Source organism: Strix aluco, chromosome 2, assembly GCF_031877795.1.
Source record: "Strix aluco isolate bStrAlu1 chromosome 2, bStrAlu1.hap1, whole genome shotgun sequence".
Taxonomy (NCBI): domain Eukaryota; kingdom Metazoa; phylum Chordata; class Aves; order Strigiformes; family Strigidae; genus Strix; species Strix aluco.
This window is the reverse complement of record NC_133932.1, coordinates 109904961-109932333: the sequence shown is the minus strand read 5'-3', so window position 1 is coordinate 109932333 and position 27373 is coordinate 109904961. Positions and strand designations below refer to the sequence as shown.

The 27373-nt window shown below is 38.9% G+C and overlaps 1 protein-coding gene across 1 annotated transcript in view; it reads left to right on the top strand.

Annotated features, from left to right (window-relative positions):
- The window catches only part of FREM2 (FRAS1 related extracellular matrix 2), a 147074-nt gene that overhangs the window by 61506 nt on the left and 58195 nt on the right, over positions 1–27373 (top strand). The window contains exons 3-6 of the mRNA XM_074815803.1: positions 19467–19613; positions 21853–22083; positions 24816–24941; positions 25850–26101. Coding sequence (XP_074671904.1) covers positions 19467–19613; positions 21853–22083; positions 24816–24941; positions 25850–26101 — 756 coding nt within the window. The remainder of the gene's footprint in view (positions 1–19466; positions 19614–21852; positions 22084–24815; positions 24942–25849; positions 26102–27373) is intronic.

Genomic DNA, 27373 nt, shown 5'->3' with positions numbered 1-27373 from the left:
GGCTCTAACAGGATGCACGTACTGTGTCTTACCTTAATGTGCCTTGGCACATGAACATGAGGGTATCTTGGTGATTGTAGATTGAAATATCTGTCAATAAAAGAACAAGGAGACTATAATATAGGCCTCTAATGTAAGCACAGAATAGAGTAAATGTGTCTGCATTGAACAAGTAGTTTTTGAGACAGTACACTCTCAAGTTTCATTTAACTTTTCCATGTTCTTTAACATAAGGACTTTTTTCAAGCTTATCCTGAAGTTGCTCATTAACTAGAAAGTGAAAAGAAAATGCTTTCCCATGGTTATGTTAGTCTGTATTAAGCTCACAATCTTTCCAAGAAGCTACTCAGTGAATATGTGAAGAGGTGAAGAACAGAGCTATTGCTTGTATTTCAGCAGCTAAGGAATCTATAACATATGCGCATTTAATAACATGAGATCAGAATCATATCCAGAAGATTAGAAATACATTTTGACAAACACTTTTCAAGGTCAGAATATGTTCTCTTGAAATGTTTAAGTCAAAGTGCTTAAAAAAGACTTACTGTGAGACCTCCTCTGGACTGCAGCACCCAGTTTTAGTCAACAGTTTTTTGAAGGGCTTCACCATAGGAGGTGGAGAGAAGGTCAAGAAGCCTCTGCTTTGTAGGTGGAATAGCAATAAGGCTTTTTGTAGCAATAGGGTACAGGAGGCACAGATATGGAAGATCCCTTTCAGTCACATTTCCTACACAATTAAACAGCAGAAGAGAGATCCCAAATCATTCCTTCACCATTCCAAGTGAAACTTGCTGGAGAAGACTGGGTGAGTTTGGACTGAAGAACCTTAAAAGCAAGGTGAGAGACAATAAGGTTACTCTACTACTGTATTACCCTCTCTTCTGATATGAAAGATACCTGAACAATAAGTGGAATAATTAAAAGATAAACGGTTATACAAGAATAGGAGAAAATACTCCTGTCAATAACCTGAACTGATAAGCACCTTTAGCCAATATTACTGCACTTGCTAGCTTGGGAGAGAGGGACAGAATTGCAGTTTAAAAATAAAGGCCAGGTTTTACATATTGAGATTTGATGTCATTTTTATCTGTTGGACTTCACAAACAAGATTATAATATTCCTCCTCTTTGAAAAAAGTGGAGACTGAGGTCTAGGTAGACAAATTAGTTCTTAAATAGGTAACGTAGTAGGTACTTCTTTGGAAAGCTTAAGGCTAGAGTCCAGCCTTCTGAGTGGCAGAATAGGACTGACCAGTAGACCAAGGTTAAAGCAGGAAAGTTTCTCTAGCACAGAGACACCTACAGCAGGTAGGAAGTTGAGGATCTGGTTTAGCAAGGATGTGGGCATTTGTGTGACTAAAGTTACATGTGCAAATGCTAGAATGATTGAAACTTTATTATCACAGAATCATTCAGGCTGGAAAAGACCCTTGGGATCATCAAGTCCAATCATCAGCCCTACTCTGCAAAGTTCTCCCCTACACCATATCCCCCAACATCTCATCTAAATGACCCTTAAACACATCCAGGGATGGTGACTCCACCACCTCCCTGGGCAGCCTATTCCACTGTCTGACCACTCTTTCTGTGAAAATTTTTTTCCTAATGACCAGTCTAAACCTCTCCTGGTGCAGTTTAAAGCCATTCCCTCTTGTTCTATCACTAATTACCTCTGAGAAGAGACCAGCACCAACCTCTCTACAATGTCCTTTCAGGTAGTTGTAGAGAGTGATCAGGTCTCCCCTTAGCCTTCTCCTCCTCAAACTAAACAGTCCCAGCTCCTTCAATTGCTCCTCATAGAATTTATTCTCCAGGCCCTTCAGCAGCTTCATTGCCCTCCTCTGCACTCGCTCCAGCACCTCGATATCTCTCTCGTATTGAGGTGCCCGAAACTGGACACAATACTCCAGGTGCGGCCTCACCAGTGCAGAGTACAGGGGGACTATCACCTCCCTACTTCTGCTGGTCACACCATTTCTAATATAAGCCAGGATGCCGTTGGCTTTCTTGGCCACCTGGGCACACTGCTGGCTCATGTTCCGTTGCTTGTCAATTAGAACCCCCAGATCCTTTTCTTCCAGACAGCTCTCCAGCCACTCCTCCCCAAGCCTGTAGCGATGCATGGGGTTGTTGTGGCCCAAATGCAGGACCTGGCACTTGTCCTTGTTGAATTGACATTGGCCCACCGATCCAATCTATCCAAGTCTCTCTGCAGAGTCTCCCTATCCTCATGCAGATCGACACTCCTGCTTAACTTGGTGTCATCTGCGAATTTACTGATCATAACGCTCTATGTCCTTATCAAGATCATCAATAAAGATGTTGAACAGAAATGGAACACACCACTTGTGACTGGCCGCCAGCTGGATTTAGCTCCATTGACCACCACTCTCTGGGACCGTCCATCCAGCCAGTGCTTGACCCAGCAGACTGTTCGCTCATCTAGGCCATGGGCAGCCAGTTTTTCTATGAGAATTCTATGGGGAATTGTGTCAAATGCTTTTCAAAAATCCAGGTAGACAATATCCACAGCCTTTCCCTCGTCCAACAGTGAGGTCATCTCGACATAGAAGGAGATCAGGTTTGTCAAGCAGGACCTGCCTTTCATAAACCCATGCTGACTAGGCCCGATCCCCTGGTTATGCATTATATGACTTGTAATGGCACTCAAGATGATCTGCTCCATGACCTTCCCTGGCATCGACATCAGACTGACAGGTCTATAGTTTCTCAGATCCTCCTTTCTGCCTTTCTTGTAGATGGGTGTTACATTTGGCTGGAGAGCTGCCAGTCAGAGAGGGACCTAGGGGTGTTGATTGACAGCCAGCTGAACAGGAGCCAGCAGTGTGCCCAGGTGGCCAAGAAGGCCAATGGCATCCTGGCCTATATCAGAAATAGCATGGCCAGCAGGGACAGGGAAGTGATCTTACCCCTGTACTCAGCACTGGTGAGGCCGCACCTCAATTACTGTGTTCAGTTTTGGGCCCCTCACTACAAAAAGGACATTGAATTACTCGAGCGTGTCCAGAGAAGGGCAACGAAGCTGGTGCAGGGTCTGGAGCACATGTTGTATGAGGAGCAGCTGAGGGAACTGGGGTTGTTTAGCTTGGAGAAGAGGAGGCTGAGGGGAGACCTCATCGCCCTCTACAACTACCTGAAAGGAGGTTGCAGAGAGCTGGGGATGAGTCTCTTTAACCAAGTAATGAGCAATAAGACAAGAGGTAATGGCCTCGAGTTGCACCAGGGAAGGTTTAGACTGGATATTAGGAAGTATTTCTTTACAGAACGGGTTGTTAGGCATTGGAACGGGCTGCCCAGGGAGGTGGTGGAGTCCCCATCCCTGGAGGTGTTTAAGAGTCGGGTTGACATAGCACTTAGGGATATGGTGTAGTTGGGAACTGTCAGTGCTAGGTTAATGATTGGACTAGATGATCTTCAAGGTCCTTTCCAACCTAGATGATTCTGTGATTCGCTACCCTCCAGTCCAGTGGGACCTCCCCAGTTAGCCATGATTTCAGGTAAATGATGGAAAGTGGCTTGGCAAGCACATCTGCCAACTCTTTCAACACCCTTGGGTGTAACCCATCCGGTCCCACAGACTTGTGTGCATCCAAGTGGTGTAGCAGGTCTCTGACCACCTCCTCTTCAACTGTGCTGACCTCATTCTGCTTCCCCTCCCCATGTCCCAGCTCATGAGGCTGGGTGTCCAGGGAACAGCCAGTTCCACTGCTAAAGACTGAGGCAAAGTAGGCGTTGAGCACCTCAGCCTTTTCCTCATCCTTAGTTACCATGTTTCCCTCTGCATCCAATAAAGGAGGGAGATTTTCCCTAATCCTCCTTTTGTTGTTAATGAATTTATAGAAACATTTATTATCTTTAACAGCTGTAGCCAGGTTGACTCTAGCTGTGCTTTGGCTCTCCTAATGTTCTCGCTGCATAACTTCACTACGTCTTTATAGTCTTCATGAGAGACCTGGCCCCTCTTCCAAAGGTCATAGATTCTCCTGTTGTTCTTGAGATCCAGCCAAAGGTCCCTGTTTAGCCAGGCCAGTCTCCTTCCCTGCCTGCTTGGTTTTTCGCACATGGGAACAGCCTGCTCCTGTGCCTTTATGTAGCACATAATTTTTCAGATCTATCTCTAAACAGATAAGGAATCACTGCCATGTTTTTAATATTTATGTGCCATAGATTGTTTTACACAGGAGGATCAGCAGTAGATTGCTTTCAGCCTGACCAACTGGTTGCTCAAATTTCATAGATGGGCTCAAATGTACATCTTTCCAGAGGTGTCAAACAGTGGCCCAGCAATCAGTGATGTTTTATATATTGCATAGTTGTCTGTGTGAAGATTAAGATTTCTGCCATCCCATCTTCTGATGTTAAATCAATTGACATCCACACCTGTTCAGTCCTATAGAATATAAGAAAATCCAGTCTGTGTAATTTATGTACCTCTTGTCAACCAATCCTGCTAAGTCCTTAATTTTCTTCTATAATTAAGGTAAGAAGGGAAAGAACTATCCTTGACAGACATCCAAGGGATAGCTCATTGTACTGAGTCTGGCTGAGCCAGAATTGGTTTTCCCCTGTAGCAGCCCTCATGGTGCTGTGTTTTATGTTGGGAGCTGGCAGGGTGTTGATAGCACACTGGTGTTGTGACTACTGCTGAGTAGTGCTTACACAGCACCAAGGCTCTTTCCGACATTTCCCCCCCGCAGTGGGACGGGATGGGCAAGATCTTGGGAAGGGACACAACCAGGACAGCTGACCCAAACTGACCAAAGCGATATCCCATACCATCTGACATCTGCTCAAGTATAAAGCTGGCAAAAAGGAGGAAGGGGGCGGGGTCACCCTTGGTCCTCTAAGGCAACCGCTACATGTATTGAAGCTCTGCTTCCTGAGAAGGCCCGACATCGCCTGTTAATGGGAAGTAGAGAATAAATCTGTTTTCTTTTTGCTTCCGCGCATGGACCTTTGCTTTGCTTACATTAAAACTGCTTTTGTTTTACCCACAAGGGTTGGGTTTTTTTCCTATCTTATTTTCTTTCCCCTTTTCACCCTGTTGAGAAAAAAAAGGGGGAAGGGGGGGAAGTGATAGAGCAACTTGGTGGGTACCTGGCATTTAGCTAAGGTCAAACCACCACACTCATCTTCCTAAACAGTGAGGCTTTCACAGGTAGCTCAGTGAGAATCATTAGCTAGAAGGATTTCAGTAGCCATCTACATTTATCTGGCGGGAGGGCTGCCCAGGCTGATTCAATCTGGGATGTCCTATTAATCTCACTGAGCAACTAGTGACTTTTGTCATCTTGTCACCTCTGCCTTGTGCTCTCACGTCTGCTGTATCCACTGTGCTTCATGGCCTTGCAGTCCTTGAGGCTTCTCTGGCATTCCTGGAATGGGCCTCAGTCTCCAACATGTTACTGCATCCTACTAGGAGTAGGGATCCTAGCAGGTAGGAAGGGCACTGTCAGATTTAGTGAGGGAAAGAAAATAAATATTTTGAACAGCCATGAAATCAGTTAAAAATAACAAGTTTAACACCCCCAGCCAAAAGGAGGAGGTAAGTGATGACAGTTGGGCAGCATGTCATCAACATCATGCAGATTGCTGCAGGCTGAGGCAAGAGGAGTTTTCCCAGCAACTTCCTGAGCACCCCCAGTTGCACTGCAGCCCAGGAAACTGCTATAGTTTGTGTGTCAGAGATGTTATCAGCTGCAGCAGGCGACACACAGCAGTCTGAGGTCATGTCCCAACAGGCAAGTGCTATGCAGCTCCCTTTCAGGAAAGAGTGGGAAACACCTTTCCTTAAAACTGAGAAGTGTTTGTGCTAGATGGCATGTTAAAACTGCTGTGGTCACACCTCCACACATTTCTGTACAAACTAAGGCAAAAAATGTAAACTTGAGAACACAGATACCCAGGTCTTCACCTGTCTGTATGTGATAGCCAGCAGATTCAGTGGGAGCTGGGCTTGATTTAACAAAAACATTGCCTCCCTGGCCCTTGGGAAAAAGCTGAAGGATTTTAATTTCTGAATACATGTGGGAGAACAGTCACAGAAACCTTGATTAAGGATTTTTCAAAAGCCTGAGTGATGCCAAACAAACTTCAGCTTGGCATGTCAAAAAACACACATTGGTATTTGAAGGTCAATATGTAAATTCTGAAAAAATCTTGCCAAACCTATTATAAATAAAGGGGGTTTTATGTCAATATGCCTCCTCACTTATCAAGACACTGCAGTATTCTGCTAGTACATTAAGACAGGGAATAATATCTGAACCAGTAATCTCCTTTCAAGCTGAGTAAAGTGTGAACCATACATAAATGAGTTGTTAGAATTTGCTGTGTGCTAAAAACATAAAATTTAAAGATGGAACTTTTTACTGATGATTTTTGTTACAAAGGCTCTCAAACAAACAACAACCAAGAATTAAAACTTATTATCAACTAGCCCTCCGCAGCCATTCAACTACAGATTTGAATGCCCATAAGAGAAGAACAGAACAACTTCCTAGGGTTTAACAACAACTCAAAACACAGACCAAAGCACCCCTCCTTAAAGTTTAACAATAACCCAAAACACAGAACAAAGCACCACTTTCTAGAGTTTAACAACAACCCAAACCACCCTATAACTTCCTAGAGTTTAATGACAACACAAAATGCTCTGTCACTCACCTAACAAGGCTCTCAACCTTGAGGAACTTCTGAGGGCAGCATCCCAACCCAAGTAACCTTAAGGAGTTTCCTTCAGCAGCATCCCAACCCAAGGAGAGAGCCCTAGACCACAGCACACTGCTCTAACAAGAGGACTAACTCAGAATGGTTCCCCCAAGGGACTCCATTTATACCCAGGCCGAATCTGACCTGTAGTCAACAGCAGCTCCCATTGGCCAAAGGCCCCCACTACCGTGAAGCCCTGAGAACAAAGGCAATCAGCTGCTACACTTCAGCAACGAAGAGCCCCATTTTCATTGGGTGGGTGCACCTGTCACAATTTTCATTTAACTTAACTACTTATCTCAAAGCATAAGTGAAGATTACATGCATATGCAGAGAGGAGGAGGGAGAGACAAATAATGTGTTGGAAGCAACATACTGTCAAGATTGAGTTGTCATAAATTCACAGTCACTTCTGTCTGCTGTACCTCTGCTTTATGTCTGTTGAGCTTCTGTCTTGGGAAACTCACAGTGGTCATATTCTGGAGTTTTAATTCTGCTCTTTATTTTAGAAGTTCTTGCCTATACTTAATTTTTATATTTCAACAGATTTCTCACATCTTGACTTGAATGTTTTAAGGAATTTTTGGCTTCTCCTAATTTATTTTTTTTATCTTGTGATATACGTTGTGACTGCAGCACAGGAATTTGAGTTAAAATAGGAATATAATATAATTGCTGCCTTAGGAATATATAGTGCTGTTCCATAGGATAGGCCTCAAGTAACATGAAAAAACTTGTCATGATATAAAAAATAATGCATTAATGCAAAATATTTCTTTTCTCAGCAGAACTATCTTTGAATACCTCTTTACAAGGCTTGTCTTAAGGCAAAGTTACAGTGATTTAAAAAGGAACCCTTTTTTGTCCTTGTCTGTATCAACAATTTTGTATGTTTTCAGTTTTTCTCTCTGCCCTTCCTGAGCAGGACTAAATCACCTGCAAAAGTTTATAGGTTTGGCATAGCTTAAAAAGGATCAAAGGCACCACAGAGGAGTTTCTCTGGTCAAATAATATTAAAAGTATTTGAGATTACCTGGTACAATTACTCTGAAATGAATTAAAAGTAAATGTTAAATGGACCTGCCTGACATTTGTTCTCCTACAGTCAGTCGGGCATTTTATTTGTTACATTGCCAGAACAGAAGAGGAACCAAAATTCAAGTCTGTGGAAGTGAATTCTTAATAAAGAAAAACAGTTCAATCACTTTAACATGGAGTTAAAAGAATAGATTTCCTATTGGTGCTCAGTGAGTTATAGCAAGTCCTGTTGATAAAATGGAAATGCTGTTCCATTTTGTTTAGAGTAGGTTTTGCAAAAGACAACCACCTCTTTAAACCCACTTGTATATATTTTCCTCTTAAGGCTGTAAAATTTGAGATTTTTGAGTCTGGACTGTCCCCTGAGTTGAAGGGAATTGTCTGCAAAAACAGCGCACAACAGTTTGAGTTAAAAAGTTCAACTACTTCTTCAAGGGAAATTTACCATTTTGACACAAATACCAATTTCATATTCATTACGAAAAATTAGAGGCCTCAGTTTCAGATGGCACCCACTCATGTGCCCTTGTTTTAAGCATGAGAATGATATTGCAAGCATTGAAGTATTAGGCACATATGAAGGAGTTTGCAGTAATGGGCTCTAAATTAAAATGTTATTTAAAGAAGGGGAAATTGATATATTATTTTCCCAGAATAAAGGAATTTCTTAAAATAGTACAATATTAAGCAAGATAATATTTTGATTGTAAGCATATTTCTTCTAGGTCTTATTCTGTTGGAATGTGTTTCATTTTTGAGGTCGCAGTAGACTTTTCTGTTATTACTCATTGGTTTCAAGACTAAGACTGAGGATACCCCATGACCCTCAAATTTAACACTTTGTCTGATTAGGCTTTAAATGACAGTCATTTTCCTACAGGCTAATATGTGTGTAGCACTGCTTTGAAAGTATAGACCAAAAGAAAGTCCCATCTGGGACAGTAACTAAGCTAGTGGAGCTAAACCCGTTATTCTCTGAGACAAGAAAATGAACCTTGCTTCAGTTCAGCTGGAGCCTGTTTTTTGGGAGAAGTTGTCTGGCGCCACAAAACAAATTAGTAAGCAGAGACCTGAAGACTATTAAGTTTATTTTAAGAATGTGTTGCCAGAGATCTAATAAATTTACTTACTGCTGCAGGCCATGCATGCATGAAGTCTTACTAATCCAGGTGGAGTTTTTTTCTTCAGAGGGAGGTGCAGGGTGTGGATCCTTAGGAAAAAAGGTATTCTGCTTTAGGTAATATGGGCATTGTTTAATGATAGGTATGACAGCTTGAGTGGTATGTTTGGGTTTTCTTTGTTACTACTCACAAGGAAGTATAAATTATTTTCCTGATGCAAAGTTAGTTTGTGACTACACAAAGTGCTAATTAGTTTAATGACAACATGGAAATAACTTTATAATAACAGAATAATTCTTCTAAACCAAATGGATTTTTTGTTGCTATTTTCAGGTATTCCAAAGACTACTTTTAAAGCATTTGAATTTACAAGTTTACCATATTACAGTTCAGGACTAGTCATATTTTTGACTTTTCTCAGGACTCTCCTTTTTGCACACAGGAAAATCATGTCATTGGACTTTAGTTAGCTATCTAGACTGGTGGGTTGAACATTCTCCCATTATATTCAGTGGAGTAGGCCAAATCTTTCCAGAGGGTAATCCAGCTGTTCATATCAGATGTACCTGCACTTCCTGCAGATGCAATTCTTTCCATTCATTGTGCCTAGACAGCTAGCTTAAATTAAACATCTGTCTCATGATAAAAATAGATCGTATGAATCCTACCCTTATGTGGCAGGTCTCTTGTCTTCACCTTTTGTGGAACAGGAGCCAGTTGATTATGTTCCTGTGCACTGGGACCTGAGCAAAAACATACTGTGTTTTACCGGTGGTGGTTATTTACTGGGACTACTGAATTTGACTACTCTGAATTTTTTTTCTGCTGAGAAGAAGTGGTCATTCTTTATTCAATATGCAATAACTTAAACCATCATTTCAAAATAAGGACTTACCTCTACAATAAGAACAAAGACTTCTGAGAACAAAGTGCTGCTGTTAGAGCAGTCTACAGACAACCCTACCTCCTGGTACCTTCCCTCTTCTGGGTCTAGTGGGACATTGTGTTCAGTAGCTCTCAGCAGTCCCCTTTCAAATGCTTCTTCTCATGTCCATCCCCTTGGTTTTGGTTTTGCCCTGCTTCTCTTCTATCTGTTTGTATGAGTTAGTTCTCCAGAAGGGAGATTAAGCTCCCAAACATTTTACTCTCTTCCATGTCCTTTACTACTTTCAAATAAATGCTATCAGCAGGGATTGCTACTGAATAAAATAATCCCTGATAAGTGCCCAGCAAATAAAGCAATACCAAGCAAGAGACACATCACACACTTTTTTTTTTTTTAACTTTCTTTTTTTTTTTTATCACCTTAGAAACAGTGACAGGGCAGAATAAAGTATTTCTTCTGCTTTATTATCTGTCATCTTGTAATTCAGTGTAACACTAACTTTCACATGTGCCTGCTGCACTGGAGTTTCTTAGAGATCTGCCTTCTAAACACCAGCCTGTTGGTGACTGCTTGACCTTAAATACTAGCCAAAATCAGGTACATTCAGCATAGCTTCAGGTTATTATTTGTAGTGTATCCTGATCCTGTAACATGCTCACTTTCACCATTTTTAGATGGCTTGGTGGTTTTTTATCAATAGTGCATGCAGACTGAGAGGGTAGAGTCTGATTAGGAATTGTTTTGAGAAGATTCTGTGATGAATGCCTTGCTCCTGTTAACATTCAGTGAGACAAAGTATTTCTGGAAAGAAAACTATGTCAGTTCTGATTTGTAATGAGAATAAGCCTATATTAATTAGAAAATACACTTTCTATGGAACTGATACTTGTGGCATTTCAATTTCCAAAGAAATCTTTCCATACAAACTGTGTGATGACCCAGTGTATCAATGGAATTTAGATCAGATCTTCTGGTCATTGTCATCACAGTAACCTGTCTGGCTGCACTGTGAATGTTGCAAGATTTTAAAGTGCTGTAATGTTATTGTTGGTATGTACATAGAACAAGTATTATATATCCATTCTTTTGTGAATATATTAATATAGAAATATGCATGATTAGTATAAATAATATATATGTTTTTGTGTATAATGAACTACCATTATTTTACTTTTAGCCTACCCTTAATTTAATTTAAATTCCTTGCTCTCTTAGAGGAAAATTTAGGTTGCATCTGACATCTTTTAAGTGTCTACTTTAAAATGAGATTAATCAAATTCTAGAGTATGATTGTCAGGAGAAAGCATTAGCTAAAGTGATTCTGTGAATTCTATTCTAGATATGTTCTCTGCCTATGAATACTGAACAATTGCTGAGTCTTTGAGCAGAGCAATAAGAAAATTTTTTATCCTGTGAAAATTTTTTGAGATACTTTATTCTGAACCAGGACAAAAAAGTTCTTACAAAGTTTTGCAGAATAATTGAGCATAGGCTTTTCAATTTGAAAAAAAAAAATTGAAATATATAGTTTAGTATTTTTAGTTTTTACATTAAAAATTAGTTTAAATTTGTTACAGTATCAATATGAGAAGTTATATATACCTAAAAGACTTAAGGCAGATTGCAGAAAAAGATGAAAATTCAACATTTATTCTCTACCAATATTTTCAGTAAAAAGATTAATCAAAGCCAGGCTTTTTATGAACAACTTTGATTTTGATGGATTGGTATTTTGAGGGAGAGGAGAAATAATATGAATAATTTTTGCCCAGTTATACTTTGTTCAGCCCTGCTAAGAACTTTTTGGGTAGCTCAATGTCTTTCTCTTCTGTTACAGACAATGATTGAGCAGCATTTATGGGTACGTGCTTAAGCATTTCAATTAGTAGCACTTCAGTAGTACCCTGAATCCATTAAATTATTTACGTATTCACCATTGGAACTGTAGAAGTGGGAAGCATTCAGCTCCTGCAAAGCTAGTCCCTTGCTTACAGCACAGAATCCCAAACCAGCCAGTAGATCTTTTGGATTCCCTTTAAATCAGTTACATAGCTATTCACTTAATATCTATAAAGGCTTTCAAACACTCATAGTACTCCACCATCTTTTTTTGATGATTCAAACTGCGTTTCTCTCTATCTCTTTTGCCCTTTGAAAGCTCACAGCCTCTTGGTACAGCAAGAGAGTGATGGTATCCTGACTCTTGATTAACTTATTTGTACTGAACTGATATAAATTGAAATTAATGTAAAGCTATGAAATGCACTGGCTGAAAAGTCAGTGCGTGTTTGCTTCCACAGTTTCTGTAAATGAAAATCTGGTTAATCTTTTAATCAGAATCTGGTTAATCTCCTGCAGAAGAACTGGGCAGAGAGTTGAATTGGGAATTCCTTAAATTAACCCAGCGTGAATCTCCAGACTGTGCTTGGAGACATCCTTAGTTACGCTTAGTTGAATTTTACTAGGATCAAAATATAATAAGCACTAGCTAGCCTTTACATTCATGTCTCTTCTCTCACTTCCCCCTCTCTTTTTGTAACAAACTATACAGTATTCTTCAGATATTTTTTCTGCTACGTGACTTCAAGCATTTACTTAGTCTGAGCCCTGGCATATGCGGCCATTCCAACTTGTTTCTTGGGGGCAGACATAAAACAGAAGCAAAAAAGTTACAGAAACTACTGAAAGACGGAAGCTGTCTGCAGTTCATTGGATACCACCAATTATACTCCAGGCAAGCCAAGTCCATAATGCTGGGAAGTGTGTGTTTTCTCATGAGAAGTCAGAGAAAGCATTGTTTTAGTCCCTAATCACTAGGGGCTAGTTTAGGGCATTGGTTTTGGTTGTTCTACAAATATATTGAGTTACAGTGGCAGATAGAGTGCAGAAGGGTGCAGACTTCAGCAAGTTAGGTTAATGACTGGAGTCCATTATAGTACATTTGAAATAGACTTATAAAGGTGAAGCATGTTAATGGGTTTCTAATTGGATAAAATTATTAGGTTAGTTTATGCATTGTTGAAGTCAATTCAAAACATTCTAATGGCATATTTTACGTACTGGGTTTACTTACTTGTTTCACTTCTGCAAATAGTTTTTCTATATGAATGAAGGCAGTTTTAAAGGATGTACCTCTTCCAGTGATCACAGCAGAGAGAATAGCATATGATCATAGAATCACAGAATCGTTTGGGTTGGAAGGGACCTTTAATGGTCATCTAGTCCAATGATGTGCTGCCCCAATGCACTGAATAAATAACATTTATAATCTATTTTATGGGGGGGGGGGTAATAGTTTGGCAAACAAAAGATTTACTTGAGACCTTTGTCTTTTTAACCTGGAGCCAGAATGTACTGGGACTATGACACAGTATGGCAAATCAGAGTTGTTGAAGCTATGTGTCTTGAGCTGAACATATAATATCTTCTTTATATTTATTCTGACTACCAGAATCACCTGAGATTGTGTGTTCCTCCCCTAGTCTGGCAAAAAACATGTTTGTACAAACCACAGATAATGACTAGCAAATAGTATGGGGATCAAAAAACTTGGGAAGTGGTAAGGTTGACAGTCAGCTTCATGGCTAAATGAGGAATCATGATGTTGGGGACTAAGATTTCTGCATTTCACATCAGATTTTACTTCTAATAAAACTGCTGAGGTAACTTTATCCTGGTATATATTAATGAAGTTGGCTTGGTACAGAAGGAGGCTAATCAGAGGATGAAAAAATGGAACAGATGTCTAAAAATGGACGATTCCCTTTTCTTTCCTCTCTCTGTGGCTTTTTTTCCCCTGCAGGTTGAACTCAAATTCAGGAGTGGGTTTTCTTTTTCAGATGCTTCACATACCTGCTGCAATGAGGAGATCCATAGCACGAAGGATAGAGTAGTGCCGACTTCAGTAACCCTTTCTGAATGAGGCATCCAGTAGGATCAAATATTTTGAACCAAAAAGGAAAGACTGCAGCCCTTGCAGACATGCAAACAAATCAACAAGCAGTAACAGAACCTGGAAAGAGCTGGAGGAAGAGGGAGAAAACATCATTTGTTAAGATGTCTTCCTATGGTTTTAATTATGCCATACAATGATTCCTGAACTATAGGTGAACTGTTAATATTTCACAGTTGCTCTGGTTCTTCTTATTGACATCTTTTTGCAGTCTGTTTAGGAAGTGAAATAAGAAGAGAAAGGACCAAGAGTAAAAATTTTAAAGAAACTCTTCTTTCTTAGTGCCTTATTTACCAGTTGTTTGATATATGTTCTTTGCCCTGGAAGAATTTATAGGTTGGTTTTTTTTCCCCATTAAACAACCTCACCTAGTGATTAAAGAAGGCAGATATGTTGTACCATAAAGCTTTACAAGTAGCAGACAGCTCAATCTTGTGGGGACAGTGAGTCTGTGTGCCTATGGTTATACAGGTTAGGCACTCTTTAGCTGATTCATCTCTGCCATGGATACCATGTAGGGAAGCCAGTATCTGTATCAAGATACATCCATTTCTATTGCATCAGTGAACACTGTGGTGTAGTTGTATGCTTTTGTTTACGAATTGGGGTTCTGGGGTAGCTCCTAGGGACAGCAAAGCTACAATCAGACATTCTTTATGGAATGCCCTTCAGGTTGCCAGTGCTCAAGAGACGCAATTTAATGACATATACTTTATACTGTCTTCACATAGCCCAGTGATCTGTGGAGAGAACTGGAACTGATTCTTTCCTTCTTCGAGCTCTTTGCATCATGATAGAAAGTTCTGACAATTTAATCTATATTTCTTATGGAGGTTTTATATCTTTTTAAAGATATCTGAGCAGCATGGTTAGAAAGAGAAATGCTTTAATTGGAATAGTAATTTCAATATTTTCCCTTTAACCAGTTTACTAACCAAGTCCTCTTCCCCCTCCTCTTTTATTCATGTTGAGTAACTGAAACTGGATGACTTGATCTTTCTAGGAATTTCTGGATGATGACCTATGCAAAAATAATATATCGCTGTTTTCTGACAGGTGACCAATTTGCTGACAAGACTTCTATAAAGATCTCTTCTAGGTGACATCCATCTTTGACTTGTCAGATTCAGGCAAACCTTTTCAGAGGGTATTGTCCTCAGCAGCCTCAGTCAGTCATGAAGTCACTTTGTGACCTACCTTACTCTATATCCTTAGCTTTAGCTCCTTACAAAGTTTTTGACTGTGTCTCAGAACTCTTGCCATCTCATTTCTCATTAATGTCTCACTGCACTACAACCTGTCTAGCATCTTCTGATTTAGCACTGCTGCACTCTGATCTCTGGCAAAATTCAAGAAACAGGTTTTCATGCATCACTATAGCAACATCTTGCCAACCACATCTCACTGATATAAAAGCAAAGTTACTTTGGATTTACTTCATTGTAACATGGCCCTCCTTCCTTTTGTTTAGTTTTAAAAGCACTCTAGTAATGGCTTCCCTCTCCAAACTTCTGATATATTTGCATTACAAGCACTTGTCTGGGAGAGGAACAAAAGCAAAACTGTCATTGAGGTGTAGTACCTTAATAATTTGCCTAGCAGCTAAATGTTTGACTATGCCCAAGGGAAGCACTAGTGACCAATGCAAAATTCATTTGCCTATAGAAATATTATTGTAGGGCAGATAATTAATGTAATAGGGAACCAAATTAAGATGGCATGTGCAATTTTTTTTCTGATATTTATAATTTCTGAGAGCTGTACTCTTAATATTCTTTACAGACCTTATGTTTGTGTGCTGCTTTGCTCTACTATGTTGTAGAAAAGAGTTTCATCTCACGCATGGTGGAATTAAACTTACTCAGCGTTAGATGACTATAATAAAAATGTCTGCAACGTAACTGGTTACAAGAAGCATCTTTAACAGCTGTTGAGGAAAAATGCATGTATTTCTGCATATTCTGAGGCACAGCTAATCTCATTCAAAAACTGATGCCTAAAATATTTTGCCTTAAAAAATGCCTCTTTCCCAATGTTGGCTATAAAGACAGTTTAGGATTTCTAGCCCAAAAATAAATAAATGACATTAGATAAGATGTATCATATGCTTCCTGCTCTATTGTGTCAGAGGTCTGTAATAGTAATAATATCAACAATAATAATAACAATAGAAATAGCAACGACATTGGTTTTATTCTTTGTGGACATTGGGCCATGAAATGGCTTGTATAATTTAGAAAACATTTCTTATGAACACAAAAAGGACAAAGTGAAGAAAGCAAGATCTAAAATATATTTTTTTCTTAAATTTCTAAATCTAATGGTTTTAGTACTGCACATCCTAAAAGGTGAACAATATATATTTCAGGGGCAGAAGTAGGCCTGTAGAAATGCAGACTTGCTGGAAGCCCCCTAGAAATAATACTTTTTTTTCCCACTTTTTTTTTTACTCTAAGAAAAAAATAGAAAGAACTGCTGAAATCCAGAAATAGGTGGAATTAAGACAATATTAAATCTTACGTATTGCCTTTCTTGGGTTTTTTGCTTCCTAAATTTCATATTGTCTTTACATTTCTAACTCAGTATACTTCAACTTTTTCCATAGCAACAATGACAGGAATGAACTGTTTTGGTAGTTGGCTACTGAAATTTCTCGATATGTCTGTTCCTTTTTAACAGCTGGGATTTTTTTCTCTTGTATTGTAATTTTGATTTGTTCAGTAATTATCTGCAAATATAGATTACATATAAAATCGAACTATTTAAGCCACTAGAGATAAAACTTAAAGAGATGTGTTTGTAAGCTGTAGATTGTGTGCCTGTGTCCACAACACGTTTAAGCCATTAGTTCTTTGGACAGTAGAGCAAATTATGCCGGAGTTCCTATTGCTTTCCATCCCCTGGCTGGAATTTGTTCTGTCTAAAAAGATACAAACTCTGCTAGAAGCTTTTCCTTCAGCTGGGGGGTTTCCAATGTCTGACATTCTCATGTGTAGTAAGCTCATGCAGCAGTATTTTTTCTCAGTAGTGATACTAATGGGTTCTTTCTCCTCTAACTGGCAGTAAATTTTCATTCCATTTATATCTTAGAAACTTGTATCCCTCCGTCAAATTATGTTTAAATTAGGCAGTGTGTTCAAGGGTGGCACACAAATGGTTTTTCTCACTAGATTAAGGAACAAGACATATTTTGTTGCATTTGTCCCGAGAAACTAATGGGAAGACCTAACATATGGCTAACCTAATGTAAATTCTGGTATAGCTAAAACTATAGTTATTGGTTTTCTTGTGGTGCTCATTACAATTTTTGGTAAAGCCTTCCCCTTTGTCAGTAACAGTAGAGATGAAAAGAGCAGAAAGAAGCAGGACAAGGAGTGCAGTGTGATACTCCAGTAACCATTTCCCTCCTGTTGTTTATACCATTGCCTTTATGTACGATTACACAAGTATGGTTGTTGTTTTTTTCTAGTAGACAGGTCAATAAAGAAATATAGAGACTTATTTTTGAAACAAAGTGGAAGTGTATGGAAGTGCTACCTAATTTTTCAAGGAATAGAAGAAACTGGAAGGGGAAAACCAACCTCCATTTGGCTCTTCCTCCAGTAGTTAAGCCACGAGTGAACTGAATACTTAGATACATTTCTGTGCTATTCAGAGGAATTACTTTATTCACTAGCTTGTGTACAGAAGTGTTCATTTCTAAAGGAAATTCCTTGCACATTTCAGACAGTTGTTACCTGAACAAACCTTGTTCTGTAGCAGCACCTTGTGGGAAGGAGATCAGACTACAGCCTCTCACACAAGCAAGCCAATGTTCCCAGAAGACAGTTGCTGAGTGAGCATCTGCCTTCAGTCAGCTGAACAGGTTATTTTATTCTTGCTATGGAAATTAGAGGATTCTCCTGAGTAATAGCAAACACATCCGATAGGATGATATACAGAACTTGATTTGTCATGCCCTTTTATCTGTGGCATCCAGAATCCCTACACTGACAAGAAATGCCTTTTTACTGTGGAAAATCAGAGAACAGATGGAGGTAAACTGTACATGAGAAAGTACAGCTATGCTATATTTTATCAGAAAGATGTTAATCCAATCTGAGATATTCAGCCTGTTGTACAAATACTTGGTTTATAGTCAGTGAAATGGGTGCTAGCTCTTTTCAGCTATTACCTTTCCAAGTGAAAAAAAAAGTAGCATTTTTAACTGGACCTTAGAGTGCCATCTGTTTGCATTTGTTGTTTCTGGATTGCTTTTTTAGACTAAGAAAAACTCTGTGAAGCCTGCCATTTCAATAAACATTTCCTGTTGTTTTACAGTTATACAAAGTAATTGTAGACAGAACAGCTTCATTTTTGCTGGGAGTAAGAGATTAGGCTGAGACATGCTCAGATTTTAGGCTGTTTAGTGTTTTGCAGCTGGAGTTAAGTGACTTCCATATCATCCCCTCCAAAACTTTGAGGGATCCTTTCTGTATTCCTGCATTGCTTTGGCTTCAAAAAAGGAGCCTACTTCTGTTGATAAATACATGGGCATTTTCATTTGAGGTGGACTGTGAAGGTTCCTCTGATTATTGTATGAGGAAATACAGTCTTCCATTTAAGGACAATGCCATCAGCAGCTGCCTGCCAGAAATCCTGACTTGGTTCAGTTTCCCTAGCTGAGTGTACTGCTTGATGTCCTGTGCTTTCAATTCCCAATGTTTGAGTGCACAGAAACCATCTGTGTTCAGTGAGACTGCAGGGAAACTGTTGTGCTACTGCTGCAGTAGAGACCTTGGAAAGGATCCCTGGAGTCGGCTTTCTTCACCAGGAACGTGTTGCTACAGTTGTGCCTGTGTAAGAAGAACTGTGAGGACCGCTTTTGGTCTATTGGAAATTGACTCTCAAAACACATCTCAGCAGCTTACTCGGGGATATTCATCATATCATGAAGACAGGTCATTGCAAAATAGTTTAAGAGAATTCCAATAAGCATTTGTGTATCTAAATCTTCTTAGGTGAGACAGGCAGTCATACTTAACCCAACAGTTACAAGCATGTAAGCTTAGGAGGGCATCAGCATAGCTATAAACTGTGGTGTGTATCGGGGGTACTTAATCTTGTTGAGACCATTTCCTAGGAAGATGTGAAAGCTGTTCCTAAAATCATACAGAGCTGATGCATAAATTCTAAAGCAATAAGAGCAGAAATTGTTAGATTTAGTGAATAAAATATTGAGTTTTAGAAGCAGGCTGCATGTGTAAATGCAGTCTAAAAGATGGTAGGTATCATCTCCGGTCCCTCAGGATCCTAAGGGTCTTCCAGTGCTCTGGCAGTCAAGGAAGTTCTGCATAATGTCCTACATTGTGTATTATTTGGAGATAACAGTATGGTTCTGCAGAAACTTGGATCATCCACAATTTTTCTAATCTCTGAAAAAGGCATCCCAAATATATTTTTATTAATTCTTGTTCTTTTTCCCTTGAAAAAGAAGAAAATTAGCATGCTCTGGAATGAATGTGACTAGTTTGTATGCATCTAAGATAAAACTTTTTCCTATATGTACTATATGTACTGTCTTTGTGGCTGACTTCTTTACTTGTTATCTCTTAGTTTTAAATTTTTAAAATCTTTGGATTGTAATGTCCAGCTAAGATACACATCTTATTCAGGATACGGGTTATATTAACCTCAAAAGAAAAAATCTCATTTAACAAAAAAGAAAAATGAATAAATATAATTTTGTTTTGCAGGAGGCAATAAGCTGAAGAATCAACATTTTCGCCTAAACTGGGCATGGATCTCCTTAGAAAAGGAGTATTATTTAGTAAATGAAGACTCCAAATATCTTGATGTTGTTCTTAAACGTAGAGGTTACCTGGGAGAAACCTCTTTTATAAGTAAGTTCAGTTTTAACCTTATCAATTGCTTCTATAAATCACTGGCCAGCTAGTTGATGAAAGTATCAATACAGCTATATACCTTTACTGGTGTTTCATACTAAGCAAGCTGGATTCAAAGGAGTATGCTTATTTATTAAAGCAAGTATCTTTTGTTATGCTAAGTATATGATTTATTTAGTTATATGATGAAATTTTCACTTTTTTTGTCTTCTGCAATTAGTTTTTGACTTAACAACACAAGACCCAGTCCTTCTTTCTTTGATTTGATAGATAGCACTGTTGTTTTTGTTTCACAGAATACAGTTCCTGTCCAGATTTTATTTTTTCTGTAATAAGAAAATACAGCTGTAGCAATGGGAAAGACAACAATAAACATAGATAATTTTTCGTGAAGGCTATTGTGAGCTGGACTGATTAGCAGCTACCAGCATTAGGCTCCTTTTCTTCAATGTTGGCAGTCAACAGGCTGATACAGGAGGTGTTGAAACCTGTTTGCAGTGTCTGGGGATTGAAAAGGTGGAAAAAGATTGTGTTATCACATTCTGCAACCTCACACCTGTCTCTAGCTTCTGGATCTGTTCCCATCCTCTTCCTAGTGATGCATTTGGACCAGGGAGCATTATCCTTGTACAGTTTCATGTCGAAACCTATGGTGAGCTTACACTGCTTAGAAAAGGCACTCCATTTAAAGCTGGTTTTGAAGATATATGTAAGCATTTACCTGGCATGGAGCACAAGCTCATGCTTAGAAATCAGGTTTCTGTTTAAGTCTCTTTCTGAATTTCAGGTATTGAGATATAGTTAGGACACCTATTTTGGAATGAGATTTAAGGGATATACGCACTAACTAACTGAATCTAGCTTAAAAGCCTATTTTGAACAGTGAACTAACTTTGAGACTATATTTCTTTTAAAGAAAGTAAAAGAATAAAAAGAGATAAATGAAATACAAAATTAAGGATGTGGTTTTTAAATTATTTACTGGTACTGATTAACAGATACTGATTTGACTTCTGATCCTTCAAATACAGGATTTACAAAATTTTTCACTTATGTGTTCAAGTTCAGTTTCTTAATTGAGCTGACTCAAAATTCAGCAAAAGCAGTTTGAATAACTTGCCTATGACTATCTTAATCCTGAAAAATGGAATTACAGAGCTGGAAAGAACGTAAAAGATATTAGTTAAGATGCTTACTGGCCTTTCTGGTCTGTGTGGAGTGCCAAAGGGGCTGGAGGGTTATAGGTTATGTAAAACATCGGCTATGACTTCCTGCACAAGAAGGAAGCAAGAAAGGCAAGGTTTGTAGGAAAAGGTGATATGTTTTAATACATTAAACAGTGCAGTTGGAAGAAACAGACAGAGAAGGAAGAAGTTGTAAGTTTTTTTCTGAAAACCTGAGAAAGACTGAGTGGCACTGTGGTGTTCAGAGGCCAAATGCATGAGTTGGAGGTAGTTCTGAAGGACTGTCTAATTTCCATGAGGGCCTGTCAGACAGCCTTAACCCGGGAGGGAAATGCCAGTGAAAAGCCATTTTAGAGCAGGCTGCGTCCGAGGCTGTAAGGTCTGTGCTGTCTTGCTGGGATGAGCTGTATTGGATTTTATCCCATGGCTTTGCAGTTTTAATTTGACTTGAGTTTAATGATTGTCATTATGCAAACACTGAAATAGGAGGATAATCATTTAAAAAATGTTTATTGTAGTGGGAATGACCACAATGGTTTGGATTTTACATCTTCTTTCATCCTTATTTCCTATCTTTTACCACTTTGTGTCTTTGTGTTTTCCTTAGCTTTCCCCTTGAAGGCTGAACATTCCAGGTGTGGGTTGTTTTTTTTTTTTTTGAGAAATAAATATTTTTGCAGGTTTCAGTCAGCATGTTATTTAGATGTTCTGGAACAGAAGAGAACCCAGAATTTTAAAGGGGGAAAAAAATCTGTTGGCCCTTTTGGGCATCCATACTTGGATTACGGAGAAATGGAAACTTCACTGTAACCTCAGAGAATGTAGAGTTTTTCTAATAGTTAGTTTTGCTTTGGCTAATTCTGTCCAAACTGCCTTTCATAATGTTAATTGATGTGCTTCCACCTCTATGTGAGACACCAGCATAAAATTGGCTTGAAAACTCTCAGGTTGTGAAAGGTATATTTCTCTAAAATGTCTATTTTTAAAGATGACACAATGAGAGAAAAATTACAAGTAATGTTTTTAATGACCTGAATTTCTGATTTTGGCAGGTATTAGCACCAAAGATGGCACTGCCAGGAAAGATAAAGACTTCAGAGGAAAAGCCCAGAAGCAAGTGCAGTTTAATCCTGGCCAAACCTTTGCTACATGGCGAGTACGGATTTTGAGTGATGGTGAACATGAACAGTCTGAGTCCTTTCAAATTGTTCTTTCTGAGCCTGTCATGGCAGTTCTGGAATTTCCTGATGTATGCACAGTGGAAATTATTGACCCAGGAGATGGTAAGAACCTTTCCAGAACTGTACTGCCAATATGTGCATATACCAAAAGATAAACTGGAGGGCAAATGTTATGAGTAACAGTGGATAATAAAGCTTACCTTTCCTCAGGATATTTCTGAAGACAGACATTGGGCAGCCATTTGTCCTCTATCACTTTAAGGGATTCATGATTATGTAACTAAGGTAGCATGCTTTGATGAAATACCTGCATTTTTTATATGTTATATTATTTCTAGGTTGTTTGGTTTGGTTTGGTTTGGTTTTCATTTCAGGTATAATTGGTTTTCGGTTCAGTGTGTTTACAAACAGAGTGTATCTGCACAGGTGGCTGGAGGCTGACTTGGTTTACTGTGCTTTGATAATTCGTGTGGGAGAGGATTGTACAGGAAAGTCCAGGCTGGTTGGTCCCACCAAGTTTGGGTCTTGGAGCAGAGCAGACCAATTACGTCAGTTAGACCTTAACATCAAGCTGAGAAGCTCAGTAAGACAGGTTCACTAGACCAAGTACAGCACAAGCTGTGTCAAGAACAAATAAAATTATGGTTAAATGTAAATGAAGAAAGAAACTGATTACAAAAAAAAAAAAAAAAAAAAAAGTAGAATGTGCTCTGGTTGCTTTACTTTTCAGCTTCATGCAGACATTTGAACCTATGGGCCAAGGTCACACTAAACTGTCCTTAAGGAATCTTTGTGTTGAATGACTGTAACAGCTTAGTTTTTATAGTCTTCCCTAATGAAACATTTGAAAACTGTCAGACATTTCTTAGTTCCTCCTTACAAATGCAAGTTAAGCCAGAGGTTATCTGACATTCATATTTAGTCACTGGGAAAAATAGTGCTTAATGTGAAAAGCACTAAATTACTTGAAAATGTATTAATCCTCTCTATCTTTTCTATGATCAGTGAGATAGCACAACTCAAGATAATCATCGGAGTCTTCTTAATGCCAACAATAGTTTTTTCTATTTCTTGTATTAAGATAATTTTTACAGTCCCAGAGAATTTGTAGTAATTATACATAAAGTGAAGTTGCATAGGAGAAAATCAAATACAAAACTTCAAGGAATTTCTACAGGAAAAATATAGAGAGGTAAGGGACTGGGTTACCTAATAGTCTTTTAGAGTGCAGGTTATAACAAGTTAAGATGCTAACTGAATAGGAAACATTAAAAGTTTTATTCTGCTTCCAGTGAAAATTATTTTAAAATTCATTGATTTGAAAATTCATTGATTTGAATGGTGTAGTCTTAGTACCAAAATAATGAGCTTGTTTGGAAAGCTGTACCAGCCCCTTGGCATATGGAATGCTTTAATGTTTTATTCCAAAAATTTAATGTTGTATTCCAAAACCAGGCTGCATAAGGTTGTGTTTTCTTACACTAGCTGAGATGGTGTAGATCATTCTCCTCTGGGCTTTTGTGTTGTTCATAAGGTCTGTTAAACTTCTATAACGTCATTTTACTCCTAGCTGGATAATTATGAGAGAGACAGGAAACAGAGCAAATCAGATTCCTGCTTTTTTTTGAAGGATAGAATTTTTCATTTTGTCAGCTTAATTCTAAAGGGAGAAATGAAAGGAACAAATTGGGGTTTTTTAGTGTTAACTTTTGTTTTACCTTAAAACAAAAAGGTAGGAATTTGGTGGTTTTCACATTGAATTTTTTACTTGCTGGAATAGTGAAAGTGTCTAGATCTTATCAAACCTGAATAACAGCATTTTTAGGGCAGGCTTTTGACCTTAATTCATGCTAGTAGTATTTTCCACTTGGAGAAATAAAACCTGGAACATGTTTTCAAAGAAGTCACATGACAATTCTCAGAACATTGTTTGCTAAAGTACTCTGAAATAATGAAAAGTTTTGCTTTATGCAGTCAGCTGATACCACTTGATTTGATATTGTACAGAATTATATTCTGTTTGTGTTGCAGTCATATTAATGAAACAGTAAAGGTGCTTTACAATTATATGCATAACGACTTTTTGTTCTTGAGTTTTTGAGAGAACAAGAACAAAATTGATCCCTAATCCCAGTAACAGCATAAAACTGAGCAATCTGTTTAAGAGTATAAAATAATGAAGGAGTTTAAAATGCATTTTGGTGTTTTTTCTCTGGAAAACAGATCTGGCATTCTTTGGTCCAATACATTTTAGGGTGAGATTGCTCTCCAGACTTCACTGACTTGTATTGGCTAGGTCTCCTCTGAGTAAAACAGGAGTGTAGACATGTAGCCAACTCAAATCAAATGTCCAAGTCAGATAGCAAGAGCTCAATCTTGCATCCTCAACACCAAATTATTTTCATGGTTATCTTGATGCAGTAAGTTAAAGAATGGCCTTGCAGAACCACTGCCTGTGTGTGAGCTACGCTATTGATACTTCTGTGATTAACAGTTAATCATGAAATACCATGGAAGTAATAAAAATATAGACCTTGTGGACAAATTCTCCAAACAGTCTTACACCATTAACCCTAGGTAAGTAAATCACATTAGAGACTACTTAGTAAGGACTTGTGAATTCAGACCTAATGATCTGATTTTCTTTTCCATTTCTGAAAGACTAAGAAACTCTACTTCTCTCACCCTCCAAGTTTTTCTTAAAATTTAATGCCGTTGCTGATAAATACAAGTTCTTTGTTGCACTTTAGAATATGCTAAAATGCTCCTAGCTATTTTACAGGTGACTTAATGAGGCCATAAATCTACATAAACAAATGTGTCTGTCTTTGCAGAATCAACTGTCTTTATTCCCCAGTCCACCTATACTATTGAAGAAGATGTTGGTGAATTATTTATTCCAGTTAGGAGAAGTGGAGATGTGAGCCAGGAACTGATGGTTATTTGCTACACACAACAAGGTAACAGAATCTAGTATAAAAAGAGAAAGGCAAAAATGGAAAAGAGACAGAAAAACAAAAATAATTGTTCCATCTATTGCATAATAAAATTGTTTATAACTTTGTTAATTGCTTTTTCATCTAAATATCTTCAGTCTCAACTGGAAATATATTAATCTCTGCAATCTGTTGTAGAGTATTATTGAATACAGCTGAAAAATTATCATGTTCCAAATCATTGAGATTTGTTAGGAGGTGAAGAGGATCTGTGTTCTTTATGTTTTTGCAAGATTTTCATATGCAGCCCCACATATCTGAAAGTGATGAAAACTGAAAGCACTGCAATGATTTCCCAGGACATCTTTTACTTGTTTGTATCTTGAAAAAACTGGTATAAAATAACGTTGCATAATTGCCATGCTTCTCCTTCCTCCATCTTTCAATCTCCTATTAATTATATCCACGCAGAGCATGGGGTCTCTACATCTGTGCTTTTAATATTATTTTTCATCTGGAGAGATGAAGCAACATTTTTGGTGAGGTAATCTGAAATCAAAATAATTTGTTTTCATGAAATCCTGTTAATTTCTGGTCCACCAATATCTTCAATGAGTAGAATATACTAAGGGTATGCTAACTGGTAATCCTCACAAGGTCTCCTTTGTTAGTCTGTGTTTCTTGTGATAGACTACAATACTCCTTCTGACTGAAAAGCTGCAAATGAATTTGAGGAGCCATGTGCTTGCACTGCATTATACACAGAACTAGTTTGTCCAAGGACCTCAGAAATGTAGCATGGTCAGAGATTTCAGCCCATCTTATCAACTAAAAGTAAATAGAAATTAAAAGATAATGAAAATAAAATTCAGCATCTGTGAGATCATTATGACCATGGCATGTATAGTGACTGTTTTCCTTTTATGCCACAGGAACAGCATCTGGCACTGCCCCAACTTCTGTACTTTCTTACTCTGACTACATCTCCAGGCCTGAGGATCACAACAGCATTCTGCGTTTTGACAAAGATGAACGAGAAAAAATGTGTCGGATCGTCATCATAGATGACTCCTTGTATGAAGAGGCTGAGACCTTTGATGTTTTGCTGAGCATGCCGATGGGGGGAAGAATTGGTGCAGAATTCCCTAGTACTCGAATTACCATTGTACCTGACAAGGATGATGGTAAGACATCATGTAATATAGTGATATTCACAGTTCAGGAGAGAAACTACAAATAGCATCACACTCAAATCAGCATGTAGAAATTGGATTAAAACATGTGCTGCCATCTTGAGATTTGAAAACACTATTAGAACGCTATGTGGGGTTCTTAAAGTATTTGCCTCTATGCAAATGCACATAGCATGGGGAATAAACAAGAGGAGTTAGAGACGTGTGCACACCTGCAGGGCTACGATTTTATTGGCATCACGGAGACATGGGGGGATGACTCTTATGACTGGAGTGTTGGAGTGGAAGGATAAAGGGTCTTTAGGAAAGGCAGGCAGGGAAGACGAGGAGAGGGTGTCACCCTCTATGTCAGTGACCAGCCAGAGTGCATGGAGCTCCACCTGGGGAGTGATGAGGAGCCAACCGAGAGCTTATAGGTCAGGATTAAAGGGAGGGCAGGGACAGGTGACGTTATAGTGAGGGTCTGCTACAGGCCACCCAACCAGGAAGACCGAGCAGATGAGGCCCCCTATAGACAGATAGGAGCAGCCTCACATTCACAAACCCTGGTCCTGAGGGGAACTTCAAGCACCCCCTTGTTGGAGGGACAACACAGCAGGGCATAAGCAATCCAGGAGGTTCCTGGAATGCATTGATGATAAACTCTTCTTCAAAGTGACAGAGAAGCCAATGAGAAGAGGTGCTATGCTGAGCGTTGTTCTCACCAGCAAAAAGGGACTGGTGGGGAATGTGAAGCTCAAAAGCAACCTCGGCTGCAGTGACCATGAAACAGTAGAGTTCGAGATCCTTCGGGCAGCAAAGAGGGCGCACAGCAAGCTCGCTAACCTGGACTGCAGCAGACATGACTTTGGCTTCTTCAGGGATCTGCTTGGCAGAGTAGCATGGAATAAAACCCTGAAGGGAAGAGGGGCCCAAGAAAGTTGGTTGATATTCAAGGATCACCTCCTCCAAGCTCAGGAGTGATGCATCCCAACAAAGTCAGGTAAAACTGCCAGGAGGCCTGCATGGATGAACAAGTAGCTCCTGGACAACCTCAAACACAAAAAGGAAGCCTACAGAGGGTAAAAGCAAGGACAGGTAGCCTGGGAGGAATACAGAGAAATTGTCTGAGCAACCAGGGATCAGGTTAGGAAGGCCAAAGCCCTGATAGAATTATATCTGGCCAGGGACATTGAGGACAATGAGAGAAGCTCCTATAGGTACGTCAGTGATAAAAGGAAGCCTGGGGAAAATGTGGGCCCTCTCTGGAAGGAAATGGGAGAC